Here is a 15,065-nt window from a genome sequence, read left to right on the forward strand (position 1 = left end):
TTCCGACTTGTGGTTTTCCTTTAATATGGGAACACACTAGATGATTTAAAGGTGGATTATGACCATGACTACACGTTTTCAAGATGGTGAGGTTCGTCCAGGTGGCATAGCAGTCTTTTCTGTTGCCTACCAACACGGGGATCGCCTGTTCGAAGTCCCGTGTTACCTCCGGCTTGGTCGGGCGTCCCTACAGACACAATTGGTAGTGTCTGCGGGTGGGAGGCCGGATCTGGGTATGTGTCCTGGTCGCTGCACTAGCGCCTCGTCTGGTCGGTCGGGGCGCTGTTCGGGGTGGGGGGGATGAGGAACTGGGGGAATAGCGTGATCCTCCCACACGCTACGTCCTCCTGGTGAAACTCCTCACTGTCAGGTGAAAAGAAGTGGCTGGTGACTCCACATGTATCGGAGGAGACATGTGGTAGTCTGAAGCCCTCCTCGGATCAGCAGAGGGGGTGAAGCAGAGACCAGGACGGCTAGGAAGAGTGGGGTAATTGGCCGAGTACAATTGGAAGAAAAAGGGGAAAAATCCCTCCCCCCCCCCAAAAAAAATCAAGATGATGGAGAGTGTGTGAAACAGTTCAGGTCACCATGGTAGTCAGGTCACCATGGTAGTCAGGTCATCATGGTAGTCAGGTCACCATGGTAGTCAGGTCATCATGGTAGTCAGGTCACCATGGTAGTCAGGTCATCATGGTAGTCAGGTCATCAGGGTAATCTTATCTTGTCGTGTTCGGAGGTTCACATCAACATTCACGATTCACATCAGTCACCTCTCAATCAAGTCAGAGCCATCAGTCAGAGCCATCGCCATAAAATCAGACCTTTGATTTTTACAACTAGAACCTGGAACAGTCTGAACTCATCGACAAGTGATGGTGTCTATATGACTGCAGTCATAACCAGTGTATTTGTCTATGACTGTAATCCACCAACATCAGTTGTTTAATGTGTGATGGTGAGCGTTTTCCCAGTTGATCTGGACTTTAACAGGCTTCCAGTGCCCAGCTTTAGCAAACATCTTAATGTCTTCTTGTCAGTTGGTGCCATGTGGTCAGACAAACATAAAAACATGTCATTGGTTTGAGCTGTAGAAACCATCAATTGTGTCATAATGGAAGAACATGGACAGTAGCTAAGCACTGATTGGTGGATGTCCATGTCCATCATTATTTTGTAACCAGTCAAATGTTGACAATGTTCTGGTCACATCTTTACTGGTATAAGTAATAAACTACTGAAACTGGTTAGCAGCTCAACCTGCCAATCAGCAACTTTACAGTAAAGCTGCAGTCACTTTGATTGGTCAGTGGACATAACTTTGTGTGTTCTGATTCACTGTAGGCAGCAGGTGCAAATGCAATTGACAAATCAGTGTACCTGACTTCCTTTGTGCTGATTGGCTTATGGAGAGCTATGCAGATCAATGACCCCATCCTCCGACTCAAGGTAAGACAAACTCTCCCCTCTCATCCTCTCTAATGGGACGTTCACACGGGGGGCTTCCCATTCATTATGTATGTAGGCATGCCGTGCCATGATGAGTCGAGTTCCCATGGGCAGCGAGTTGCACTGGCATTGCAAAGTGGACTCTTAAATGTTGTGCAACTTCCAAACATGGTGAAAAACTGTTTAAACTAGGCAGTATAGATTTCAAATGATGCATAATTAAGAAACTACATGGCCGTTTATATCTTTACTTCAATGGTCCATGTGATTATACTAATGTATATAGTTAAAAACTTACAATTAAAAAGGCAACATATTGTGAACAGTAACTAATACAGACCACAGGGTGGTGTGTTGCCTAATGGACGGAGGAAGTCAGCGGAGCTTTTTTCTGGAGAAACAGGTAACGGCACTGGGATTGCCAATACGGGAATAAAATAGACTTTAAAGCATCACACCTCTGACAGTGACACTCCAGTAACAATTGAATGCAATGTTGTGAAGTTAATCCTGCAAAATATTGGCAACAAGGAGCAAAATCTTCAGATGGAAGCTGTTGAAACACCACAAGTGAGCTCTGACATCATGCAAGTTCCTGGAGAACAAATCCAGCAGGAGCTAGAGAAAGGGGGGCTGCCATTAGCAGTTGTTTCAGGCAGCAGCGACGAAGAACTGGAGCTGTCAATATTGATAGGTTCTGACTGGAAAATCGTGTCTGGCAGTGTAGAAAGGCTATCAGAATCCCTGGTTGCCATAGAAACCATTTTCCGCTGGACAGTGCAGGGACCAGTATCCATGTCGAGCATGAGTGAAGCGTCATGCATGAAGATTGACATTGAGAAAACCACACAGGTTTCAAACCAGCTATGTGCATTCTGGGAAATAGAGTCCCAAGCAGGTCCAGCAAAGGTGAGGGACGAGCTGATGACATCGAGGCCCAACAAAACTTTGACAAGTCGGTCAAGTACATCAAAGGGCGATATGAAGTGGAGTTACCGTGGCAACAATATGCACTGGAGCTCCCAAACAATCTGACAATCACCCAGAAAAGATTTGAAGGGCTGAAAAGAAAACTTAAAAACTGATGTGATGCTGTTCAAGAGAAACAATTATGTGATGGAGGACTATCTTCAACAAGGAATGTGTGAAGATGCCCCAGAGATTAAACACACAGTGGAAACTGAGAACAGTAATGCCTCAAAGTGCTGTAATTAGGGAGGACAAAACAACAACCAATCTGCGAGTTGTTTTTGATGCTTTTTCACATGAGGACGGCTGTTCATCTCTTAACGACTGTCTGCTCACTGGACCAAATCTAAACCCAGACCTCCTAACCATCTTAATAAGATTCAGGCTGCATGCAATGGCATTCACAGCAGACGTCACAAAAGCCTTCCTACAGGTATCTATTGCTGATAAGGACAGATATGCATTGACCACTGAGAAGGACCATTTGGTATATGGAGTGTCATCAATTCCATCCTCGCTTGCAGCCACAATCCAAAATCACTTGGAAAAATGCCACACAAGTCATCTACAGGCCATTAACACTCTAAAAGACTCTCTGTATGTTGATGACTTTATTTCCAGCTCCAGCGATGTTGAAGCAGCTTATGCACTAACCACAAGTGTAAGGGAGATGTTGTCCACTGCTAGCACGAACCTCTGTAAATAGACCACCTAGTGCAGGGGTGGCTAACCTTGTGCCATGGAGAGCCATGTTTATGCAAGTTGTCATTCCAGACGGACTCCACTCCAGATGATTTCACTGATGAGCAACCCTTCAACCAAAGAGGAAGAATGTATCAGTGAAATCACCTGGTGTGGAGTCGGGTTGGAATGAAAACCTGAATACACATGGCTCTCCATGGCACATGGTTAGCTACCGCTGCTCTAGTGCAACTAGGAGACAAGGGTTGAATCCCTCGAGCCAGACAAATGGTAAAAAGGATCCTTGCAGCTTACAATACTTGTAAGTGATCCAGAGTGAAGGCCATGCAACGGATAACTGCACCCCTGCCAAGAGACCGGATTACAGTGCCGCTCCGGTGGCCGAGCGGAATAAACCGCCGTTCTTGCAGTCCTCTCGTCATGTGGCTGGGAGGTTCGTATCCCAGACTCGCCGTAACTGGTCACGGCCAGAGCGTCCACGGGGTAAGGCATTCATAGGCCACCCTTACCCGAGGGATAGTGGGTGTAGATCGGTGTAGTGTTCGGGTCTCGTCGTTCTCCAGCGACCCCTCTGGCCCACCCGGGCGCCTGCAGCCAAGCAACTGGAGGCATTCTCCCTACGCCTCCTTCGCGGCCTGAAGGTGATGCAATCCATGCGAGGAGGCTTCAGCGTGTAAAATAGCGAGAGCAGCTGACACGAGTTTGAAGGAAGCTGGTGTTACGACTATCTCCTTCCTGTGGACACGTGAGCCAGGGGAGTTATTCGACAAGATTTCCGGCCATATGACATTGGGTTAATCGGGTGGGGTAAGGGGAAAAAACTAGAACTAACTAAATAAATAAATAAAAAGAGACCGGATTACAGAATCACCTCCCTTTTAAACTGACTTTGCACGTCTGCATTACTTCAAACCAAGACCACAGTGAAAAAGGCACACATAACATTGTTTACCTGTGCTGTGACTCCTGCAGTGTATCTGGAGTTGATGTCGGACCTGTCAATAGAAAAAAATCCTCTGACATTCAAGAGATTAATATCAAGACGAGGTCTCTGCAGGGTTATCTGTTCAGACAATGCTAGAACTTTCAAACGAACTGATCAAGACTTCAGAGCACTCTGGGAGGCTATCAAGGAGCCTGAACTTTTGAAGTATTTTTCTGAAAAAGGCATCACATGGAAGTACATTCCAGAATGAGCAGCTTGGTTGGGAGGTTTTTCGGGGAGATTGGTCAGATCAGTGAAGACATGTTTGAGAAAGGTGATGGGAAGAGCTTCACTGAGCTTTGATGAGCTATCATCTCTTTTGGCAGAGGCAACAATCAATTCAAGGCCACTCACCTTTGTCTACAGTGAATTGGAGGAACCTCAGCCTCTGACATGACACCAGCTCACTTTCTGATTGGAAAGCGACTTTCCTCTTTGCCACCTAAGCCCTTTCATGCTGCCAGCCAAACCGCCAACTCCAGCCGAGAGGAGCTGACACGGAGATGGAAATATCGCCAGCACATTTTCTTTCTTTTTTTAAAAAATTTAATTCTGATTTTTTTCCCTCAATTTAGTGGCCAATCGCTCCCTATTCTAATTCAAACACCCACCCTCGTACTGCATGCATTTGCCAACTGCATCTCTCCAGCCGGCAGTCTCGAAGGAGACGCCTCCCCACTTCCGTGACAAGGCGAATCCAGGCCGAACCACTGCTTTCTCTGACACACACAGAGACGCATTCATGTGACGAACACAAGCCGACTCCACCCCCCTCCTGAAGACAGCATTGCCAATTATTGCTGCTTCATCGAATCCGGCCATAGTCGGATCTGACGAGACCGAGGCGCGAACCCCGGTCCCCAGTGGGCAACTGCATCGACACAAAGCTGATGCTTAGACCGCTACACCACCGTGGACCCGTCAGCACATTTTCAATGAGTTCTGGACCCCCTGGAAAAGTGAGTATTTACTGGAGCTGAGATCCGTCCATACCAGGAAGACCCCACACTCTACACCTCTAAAGGAGATAGATCTGATACTCATCAGAGACAACAAGACACCATGCCTGATTTGGAAAACTGGGACGATCAAGGAACTGTTCTCTGTAAGAGATGGACTTGTGAAATCTTTTGCCGTGCGTACACCAGAGAGGACAATTTTAAGAAGACCAGTTCAACTCCTCTATGCTTTAGAGACTTATCTTTAGTTCATTGATACATGTAATTCATATAGTTAAAAACATACAGTTAAAAAGGTTACATATTGTGAATGTTGAATCATTTTGTTTGTTTATGAAGAATCGGCTCTGTGCATAACTGTAGTCCACTGACTTCCGGTTTCTGCTGCAGTGGTCATACCAGTTTCCTGTTTGTTGGCGTGTGCTATTGACAATGGCATATTTTTGGCGATGCCTGCCAGATTTACCATGGATAAATGTCAACGACTTACGCAGAACTGTCGCCAAACTTTCACCTACACCTACGAGCAAACGGGTGAAAAGTTCAAGTTACGTCCACAAGTCTGTCCGTCTGTCCGCTCATCCTCATAATTGTGAACGTAACTTGATATGTGAAACTTTTCACCTGTTTGCTGGTAGGTGCAGGTGAAAGTGTGTGGACAGTTGTGTGCATGTCTTTGACATTTATCCACGGTAAATCTTGCAGGCATCGCCAAAAATATGCCATTGTCATAGCACATGCCAACAAACAGGAAACTGGTATGACCACTGCAGTAGAAACCGGAAGTCAATGGACTACAGTTATGCACAGAGCCGATTGAAGCCATGTTAACGCACTATAGGAGTACAGTCATCTCTTCAAAAGTAGACAAGATTTCATATAAATCACAACCTGGGTTGAACTTTGCCAACTTAAATCTGATCTGTCTTCCCCTCTCCACCCCACCCCCACCCCCACAGTACCAGGACGATAGTATGAATAAGGCAGTAAACTACATATCCCAGCATGCTTCGGAGGTGCAGAGTGTGTATGTGCGGGCAATAGCGACCTACGCCCTGACGCTCCATGATCTAAACAGCTTCACTGCCTCCGAGCTCCTCGACAGCCTGGAGACACTCGCCCATGAGAAAGGTTGGACGGGGGGGGGTGTATATCTGAGCGTGTGTGTGTGTGTTGTGTGTTCTGGGTGCATTCATGAGTTCATCGTCTGTCCCATCATTGTTCATCTACATGTGCTTTTATTCATGGGGGGAACTGTGCTCGAGTCAGTGTCCAAACTTATCTCGGGTCTGTTCATTTCAAAATCAGTGAACAACTCCAGAATTACTGAAGATTTTTTTTTCACCAGGGAGGATGTGAAAAACGACAGGTTAGTCTTCTTACACTGGCAGATTGAAACTGGTGATGGGAGACATTTGATGATGGATGTTTATGGTAAACCAACATATACTGGTCAGTACTTAAGGTTTGACTCTCATCATCCACTGGAGCACAAACAAGGAGTCATTAGGACGCTGCACCACCGAGCTGACAACGTCCCCACCGACACAGTGGCCAGGATGGTCATTATGACCGTTTTGGATTCTCAAAGTTTAATAACTTTGTGGGGGAAAAGATACAGACCTGCCGCTCCCTGAACGCTCCTAAAATTGCATATATTTGCATTAAAATTAGTTTTAGATCAATTGTGCAAAACAAGTTATGTTCCTAAAACCACCATGAGCGGTCATCATGACCGTCTCGTAATTTGTGCGTGATGGTGTGCGTCATGTCAGTATTTATGACGTGTTTTGGTCGCATCATTTCCTTCGTGAGGTTGGTTGCTCTGTCCTAGTAACACACTAGCGTCCTCCAATGCAGACAAATAGTCTAAACTTGATGTGTGATTATGTCCAACATGTCTGGTTACAGACGCCACTACAGGTGCACCATGACTACCACCGAGGTGTTGCAGTGTTTACAGGCATTGGACAGCATGTCACAGCGAGAGCAGGAGAGGACCTAAATGCAGTCAGCAAGGACAGGCTGGGCATGAACAAAGCTTTAATGACACAAACACTTACAAACAGCAGGAAGCTCACACCATGACGTGGCGATCTGGCGACCAAGAGTCTTTGTGAGTGTGTGAGATGAACCAACAAAGAGACCGAGCAACCCAAGGGGCATATATACCCAGGGGGGCAATCAGAGGGATCGGGCGCAGGTGCTGTACAGCCAGTTGGAGAAAGGGGAGGGAAATTGGGCACAGGTGTGCAGGAACCACACAGCCAATCGGAGAAGGGAACAGGTGAGTGAAGCCAGGCAATCAGGGTCACTCAGGCACACAGGCGCAGGTGAACTGAAACACCAGTCAGGGGATGGGAGAGCCCCAATGACCCAGATCACACAGCCATGACAGGACTCACCCCAAGGGATGGATTCTAGATGTTCCAAACAAACAAATGGACCATGAGCACCAAGCAAGATGGACGGAGGAGGTCTGGGGGAAGATGAATGGGGCCAGGGATCTCAGGCGGATGGCCTAAGGGCTGGACTGATGGATGGAACCAATCTGGAGGGCGACCAGGATGCAGGACCGAAGGGCAGAGCAGCTCCGGCGAACGGGTAGATGGATGACCCATAGGCTGGCAATGCAGACAGGACCGCCGCTCTGGAACCCGCTGACACAGGCAGGACCGAGGTGGCGTGACAGCCATTCGGGGAACAGTCTTCAGAGGCAGTGTGACGGCCACTCGGGGCACAGACTTTGGAGGCGGCGGGAAAGCCGCTCGAGGAACAGGCTTCGGAGGCGGCGGGACGGCCACTCTGGAAACACGGAGGCGGCGGGACGGCCGCTCGGGAAACAGGCTTCCGAGGCGGCGTGACGGCCGCTCGGGAAACAGGCTTTGGAGGCGGCGGAATGGCCACTCGGGAAACAGGTTTCGGAGGCGGCGGGATGGCCGCGCTGGAAACAGGCTTTGGAGGCAGCGGGACGTTCGTTCGGGGGCCAGGCTTCGGATGCAGCGGGACGGCCGCTCGGGGACCAGCCTTCAGAGGCGGCGGGTTGGCCGCTTGGGGGACAGGCTTCGGAGATGACGGGGCGGCCGCTCAGGGGACAGACTTCGATGGCGGCAGAGCAGCCGCTCGAGGGAGCAGGCTTTGGAGACGGCGGGGCAGCTGCTCGGGGAGCAGGCTTCGGAGGCGGGGCAGCTGACAGTTCAGGAACAGACTGCACGTTCGCTGGGGTGGCCGATGGCTCAGGAACAAACCAATCATTCTGGAACTCGGGGGTGCTGGGCAGCTGAGGCTCTGGCACGCTGGGCAGCTGAGGCTTGGGGGCGTTGGGCAGCTGAGACTCAGGGGCGCTGTGCAGCTGAGATGCTGTCGTGCAGGGCTTGGGAGGAACCAGATTCGGCTGGAATTTCCACCTGAAGATAGCCACTTCTTGGGCTAAGTCAGGGTCCTGCTTCCATAGTACGGTGAGAAGCTCAAAGAAGCCTGGCTCTTCATTCAGGAAAGTGTCGCTCGACACACCAAAATCCTCACATGTATACGGCCGGCTGAGCAGGTCTGCCGGGTTCATATTTGTTCAGTTCATTCTGTCATGGTGAGAGCAGAAGAGGACCCAAGTGCAGACAGCAAGGACACGCTGGGCTTGAACAAAGCTTTAATAACACAGACACTTACAGACAGCAGGAAAAGACGGCAGGAACAGACGGCAGGTACAGACAGCGGGAAAGCTCACAAAATGACCTGGCGATCTGGTGACCAAGAGACTCCGTGAGTGTCTCTGGGAGTGTGTGAGACGAACCGACAAAGGGCCCAAGCAACCAAGTGGCATATATACGGGGGGGGGCGGGAGAGAATCAGGGAGATCGGGTGCAGGTGCGCAGGACCCGTACAGCCAATTGGAGAAAGGGGAGGGAGATTGGGCGCAGGTGCGCAGGAACCGCACAGCCAATCGGAGAAGGGAACAGGTGAGTGAAGCCGGGCAATCAGGGTCACTCAGACACATGGGCACAGGTGAACTGAAACCAATCAGGGGATGGGAGAGCCCCGATGACCCAGATCAAACACCCATGACACAGTGGCTATTTTAAATTGTTTGAAAAATAGTATTAAAGTTGTTAAAATGTTAATTTTGGTGTCAGTGAGTTTCATAACAGACATACTAATATATTCAATGCAGTTATATCTCAACCGGGTATTTAACTTGACAGAATATAGATTTTAAAAACCGACAGTCATTTTGACCGCCCATGGTCGTTTTAGGCAGAGTGAAATCCTGGTCGTTCTAGTGTTAAACAGGCCCTGTTAAGTGTGGTGCTCCTAACTGGGCGTTTGTCAAAGCCAGGAAGATGCCCTAACAGTGCACCAACTGATCGAAGACAGGAGAAGGACAACAACTGCCTAAGAGTAAACCAGTGGTGATTCTGTATGTGGCGGGAGTGTCGAAACAGTTCAGACGCGTATTTTCCAAACACCGCACCTCAGTTGCTTTCAAACCCCAAAACACGCTGCACCAGAAGTTGGTCCACCCCAAGGATCAGGTCCCTCGGCACAAACAGAGCAACATAGTGTAACTGTTAAGTGCCAGGAGGCTTGTCGTGACTTGTACATTGGGGAAACTAAACAGACACGGGCCAAAAGGATGGCACAACACAGGAGAGCTAACACGTCAGGCCAGGACTCCACAATCTACACCATCTCCACAGTCTACACTATCTCCACAGTCTACACCATCTACACAGTGTACAACATCTCCACAGTCTACACCACCTACACAGTCTAGTCTACACCATCTCCACAGTCCACCACCTACACAGTTTACACCATCTCCACAGTCTACACCATCTCCACAGCCTACACCATCTCCACAGTCTACACCATCTACACCATCTCCACAGTCCACCACCTACACAGTCTACACCATCTACACAGTCTACACCATCTACAGGCCAGTGGCCACTCTTTCAAGGATGAGGATGTGCACATCCTGGATAGGGAGAACCGCTGTTTGTAACAGTTTAAATTATAGGGTTACAGCCTAGTCAGTGTTTTTTCTACGCAGGCGCACCCTCTGAAAAAACGCTCCTGTCTTCATTACTTATTGTACATGAATGTAAAGAACTGCTGCCATTGCAGTCTCCTGGGACCTTCTGGTTGGCAGCACACAGCCTATGCACTTCCATATTTATGAAATTTTATATGAAACATTCAATACGAAAGTACTATGAAAGTAGTAGTAGTAGTAGGAGGAGGAGCAGAAAATGAAACATTAAATAAGTTGAAATTACGTCTTCGTGCAGACCATTTTCTCCTACCAGTGCAATATGACTTTGGAGAAATACCATCACACTGACCTTCTCTCTTTCAACCTACAATGCAACAAATTATCAAAATGATTAAACAACTGTGTGTTTTTGTGACACAATGTTGTAACCGCAATTTAGCCACAATAATAACCGCAATAATCAACCACTATTTCAAAACACATTACCCAAAATACAAGCTGACAATGTCAAGCTTAATAGGGAGTGTGTGAGGCAGATGATAACAGTGTATGTACGTACATGTGACGTCTCCATCCATGTATACATGTGATTTCTCCACCTGTGTATACATGTGACGTCTCCACCTGTGTGTACGTGGGATTAATTCCAGTAAATTCTGGTGTCTGAAATCTGTGACTTAATGTCGTGCCTCCAAGCAGCAGACAGGTTCTGCAACCACCCATGGGCCCCACAGTCATGCAGATACCCCACGACCAGGAGAACAGCTGCAGCCTACAGCAGCGCAACCCCAGAAGAACACCAAGAGAGGCACGCAGAGGCAACAGACCCGCACACCTCCGAGGAGCACAAGCCAGTCCCGAAAACTGCAAGCTGGGCCCGCACCCCCACCACCAACACTCAGGCACAGGCAAAAGGCACACCAGCAGGCGGAGGACTCAAGCCGTGGACAGCAAGCACAGGCCATCGGCCCGGCGGAGCTGGGCCCTGTGACTGACAGATCGATGCGCTGCATGGACCACCCACCCAGCGGGTGGGCAGGTGGTCTCAATGCCCATCCATGCCCAGTCTAGGGCTTGAGACCGCTGTACCACCACCAGCTAGACATCCCCATGTGGCCACACACACCAAGCATACACCCATGTAGCCGAATACACCTAACCCAGGCCACCCAATGGCAACCCCCGGGACAGACAGGGCCCAAGCAGCGCCCATGGATTGCCAGACATGCAGTTCCTCCACCATTCCCCACATCCATAGCACCCATCACAAAAATGCCACACAGCAAGAGCAAGTCCAACAGCTGCCCCCTGCTCCGTGTCCCACACTCACGATGATGAGTCGCCACCCAGGGGTTCCAGAAAGCACCTGACAGTGCTCACCGCAGTCCCGGCCAAGACTCACGACATCATGCCGTATCAGAAATGCTTATGTTTTCATGTATTTATTTATTTAGTCTTGTTTCATGATCTAGTGCTCTTTCCTGTGAGACTTAATCAATGTAAACCTGTAAACCCACTATGAACAGACCAGACTGAGACATCCATCCATTATCTGAACCGCTTACCTGCTCTCATGGTCGCAGGGATGCTGGAGCCTATCCCAGCAGTCATTGGGCGGCAGGTGGGGAGACACCCTGGACTGGCCGCCAGGCCAACACACACACACACACACACACACACACACACACACACACACACACACACACACACACACACACACACACACACACACACACACCTAGGGACAATTTAGTACGGTGAGTCACCTGACCTACATGTCTTTGGACTGTGGGAGGAAACCGGAGCACTCGGAGGAAACCCACGCAGACACGGGGAGAACATGCAAACTCCACACAGAGGATGACCCGGGACGACCCCCAAGGTGGGACTAACCCGGGGCTCGAACCCAGGACCTTCTTGCTGTGAGGCGACCGTGCTAACCACTGTGCCACCGTGCCGCCAGACTGAGACATGGTATTGTTATTGTTATTGTTAATTTTGTATACTGCATTTTTACCTGCATCTCCAATAAAAATACTTTTGGGGAAAGACCAGCTTATGTGTCCGTGGACGGTGCTAAGCCATCGACAAAAGTAGCCCCTATTTCCGTACCTGGACTAACTTCGTTTTTGGCGAATGCCGCTCGCTAGTCCTTCCGCTGAGGGGCTGTTCTGTGTATGAGTTGTAACCACTGGGATGTGGTGGCCTTCCTTCTCCTCTTCCAGTTGAGTAGAACTGTTGTTGTCTTGGCAAATGTTGGCGTTTGGGTGGTGTCTGCACCGAGGAGAGCTCTCCGAGAAGATAAACTGATGGGCCAACTGCAGCGCCGTGGCCCAGGAGACGGGATGGTTCATAAATGATGTTGGATATCCGGGATATCCGGGTAGGTGGGCAGAGCCAAATGGCATGGAAGAAATCCTCCGTGGTGTTGAGTGTGTACACCTTCCTTACATTAGGGCTCTGAAGATGCTCAGTGTTGCCCACAGGTTCGATAATTTGGGAAGTTGTTGACGCTTGCTGCCGGTGCCCTTGCTGAGTAGTGAGAAGAGGGAAAGACAGTGGAGCAAAATGACGGCGCTCAACAGACAGGCTACAGACGAAGCAGCGCAGTTCCTGAGATTGTGGTAACCGGCATCACACATCAGCAACTGCACTGGCTGATAATACGTATACACATGTATTGTGAAGCAAACTTCCTGCAGAATGGAGAGAAACTGAAGTGCTCGGAAGACCAGGCCTCGCGCTGCTGCTGCTGCTGCTGCTGCTGCCGCAGCCGGGGATATGCTTTGCTGCAGTCAGAAATGCTGACCTTTCTGGAGAGTTCTTCAGCTGGATGAGGGATGTCCATTCTCTGCGAACAACTTGTGAACTCATCATGTTTCAGCAGTGAGTTGTTAGCTTCATGAATCCAGCGGAAACCCATCGGCTCGTGAGCAGGCCAGAGCAGGCTGGACTCCCAGCGTAGGGTTCTGGACAAGTCTCTGTGGCGTGCTGAATGCTGTGAGTGATCTGTACTTTTTTGATCACCAGCAATCACCAAGAGCGAGATCGCTCATGTAGTGTTTAGTGACGTCAGAAGGGAAGCAGGACTGAGGATCAGTCTTAATGCCATTTAGTCGCCCAGTACTGACAGTCACGGATGGAGACCATCTCACGCGTCTTTCCCTCATGTGTTGGAGTCTGTATTTTGCTCTTTTTTTCCTTCCTAATTGTACTTGGCCAATCTCTTCCGAGCCGTCCCGGTCTCTGCTCCACCCCCTCTGCTGATCCCGGGGGGGGGGCTGCAGACTACCACATGCCTCCTCCCATACATGTGGAGTCACCAACTGCTTCTTTTCACCTGATAGTGAGGAGTTTCACCAGGGGGACGTCGCACGTGGGAGGATCACGCTATTCCCCCCAGTTCCCCCTCCCCCCCCTCCTGAACAGGCGACCCGACCAGAGGAGGCGCTACTTCAGCGACCAGGACAAACGCCGCTACACTACCCGGACGCCTGTGTATTTTTGTCTTGACCTCCACATTCTCTCTTGTGTTTCCAGGACTTCCTGCCGTTCAGAGGTATTGGCAGGAGGAGGGACTGTCGTCTGATTGGCAGAAACCGGACCAATCCAGCAGCCTGACAGTAGAAACCACAGCATACGTCCTGCTGACCCTCCTGCTCAAAGTACACCGACCTCTTTCTTTCTCTCTTTCTTTCTTTCTTTCTCTCTTTCTTTCTCTCTTTCCTCCGTTCTTTCTCTCTCTTAAATTGAATTTAGACCTTGAAATTAGACTTGTGTTGTCTTGAAGGGGAGAATCCATTACGCCAACGCTGTCCTTACATGGCTGACACAGGACCAACACTATGGAGGGGGGTTTTACGCTATGCAGGTACACACACACACATACACACACACACACACACACACACACACACACACACACACACACACACACACACACACACACACACACACACACACACACACATACATACATACACACATCATGGTATGATGTTACATATGTCTGTCTGTCTGTCTGTCTCTCTGTCTGTCTGTCTGTCTGTCTGTCTGTCTGTCTGTCTGTCTGTCTGCAGGACACAGTCTTGACTCTGGAAGCAGTAACGGAGTACAGTAAAAAAGTTCCGCAGGCGGTTTTGGACCTGCACATAAATATCCATTACACCGGGAAGGGTTCACTGGCCCAAGTCCAGCTCAGCCAGGACAAGCCAGTGGCAACGCCAATAGAGGTACCACAACTCTGACGCTTTCTCCCCTCCCCCATTTTCTCCCCAATTGTACTTGGCCAATTACCCCACTCTTCCGAGCTGTCCGGGTTGCTGCTCCACCCCCTCTGCTGGTCCGGCGAGGGCTGCAGACTACCACGTGTCTCCTCCCGTACATGTGGAGTCGCCAGCCGCTTCTTTTCACCTGACAGTGAGGAGTTTCTCCAGGGGGACGTAGCACATGGGAGGATCACGCTATTTCCCCCTGTTCCCCCTCCCCCCTGAACAGGCGTCCCGACCGACCAGAGGAGGCGCTAGTGCAGTGACCAGGACACATACCCACATCCGGCTTCCCACCTACAGACATGACCAATTGTGCCTGTAGGGACGCCCGACCAAGCCGGCGGTAACACGGGGACTCGATCCGGCGAGCCCCGTGTTGGTAGGCAACGGAATAGACCGCTATGCTACCTGGATGCCCAACTCTGAGGCTTTCAGTGGCCCACTCCCAACCCTCCACCTCCACCCTTGCCCTACTCCTAGTTTTGGAGCGCCCTCTACTGGGTAGTGGCCCTTCAGAACAGAGCTAAAAGGGGTGGGGCTTGTCGTGGCAATTATTTAATTCCACTCTGACGTTACATGAGGAACGAGACAAAAATCTCTTACAGTGTTGTCACACGAATTTAATATGAGTTCAATGAACAGACACATCCAAGCCCAGGTGCGTGAATGCGTGCCGAGCAGTACAGTCCAGTCTCTCTTATAGGACAGTTGTGTGTTCTTCCCCTCCTTATCTCATGTCT

General features: G+C 49.8%; 1 protein-coding gene across 1 annotated transcript in view; it reads left to right on the plus strand.

Moving 5' to 3' along the window:
• The window catches only part of c5 (complement component 5), a 139,696-nt gene that overhangs the window by 90,280 nt on the left and 34,351 nt on the right, over positions 1–15,065 (plus strand). Inside the window, exons 27-31 of the mRNA XM_056286324.1 lie at positions 1,342–1,446; positions 6,021–6,192; positions 13,595–13,719; positions 13,845–13,925; positions 14,134–14,286. Of these exons, the coding sequence (XP_056142299.1) occupies positions 1,342–1,446; positions 6,021–6,192; positions 13,595–13,719; positions 13,845–13,925; positions 14,134–14,286 (636 nt within the window). The remainder of the gene's footprint in view (positions 1–1,341; positions 1,447–6,020; positions 6,193–13,594; positions 13,720–13,844; positions 13,926–14,133; positions 14,287–15,065) is intronic.

The sequence above is a fragment of the Lampris incognitus genome, chromosome 1 (genome assembly GCF_029633865.1).
Source record: "Lampris incognitus isolate fLamInc1 chromosome 1, fLamInc1.hap2, whole genome shotgun sequence".
In the NCBI taxonomy this organism is placed as follows: Eukaryota; Metazoa; Chordata; class Actinopteri; order Lampriformes; family Lampridae; genus Lampris; species Lampris incognitus.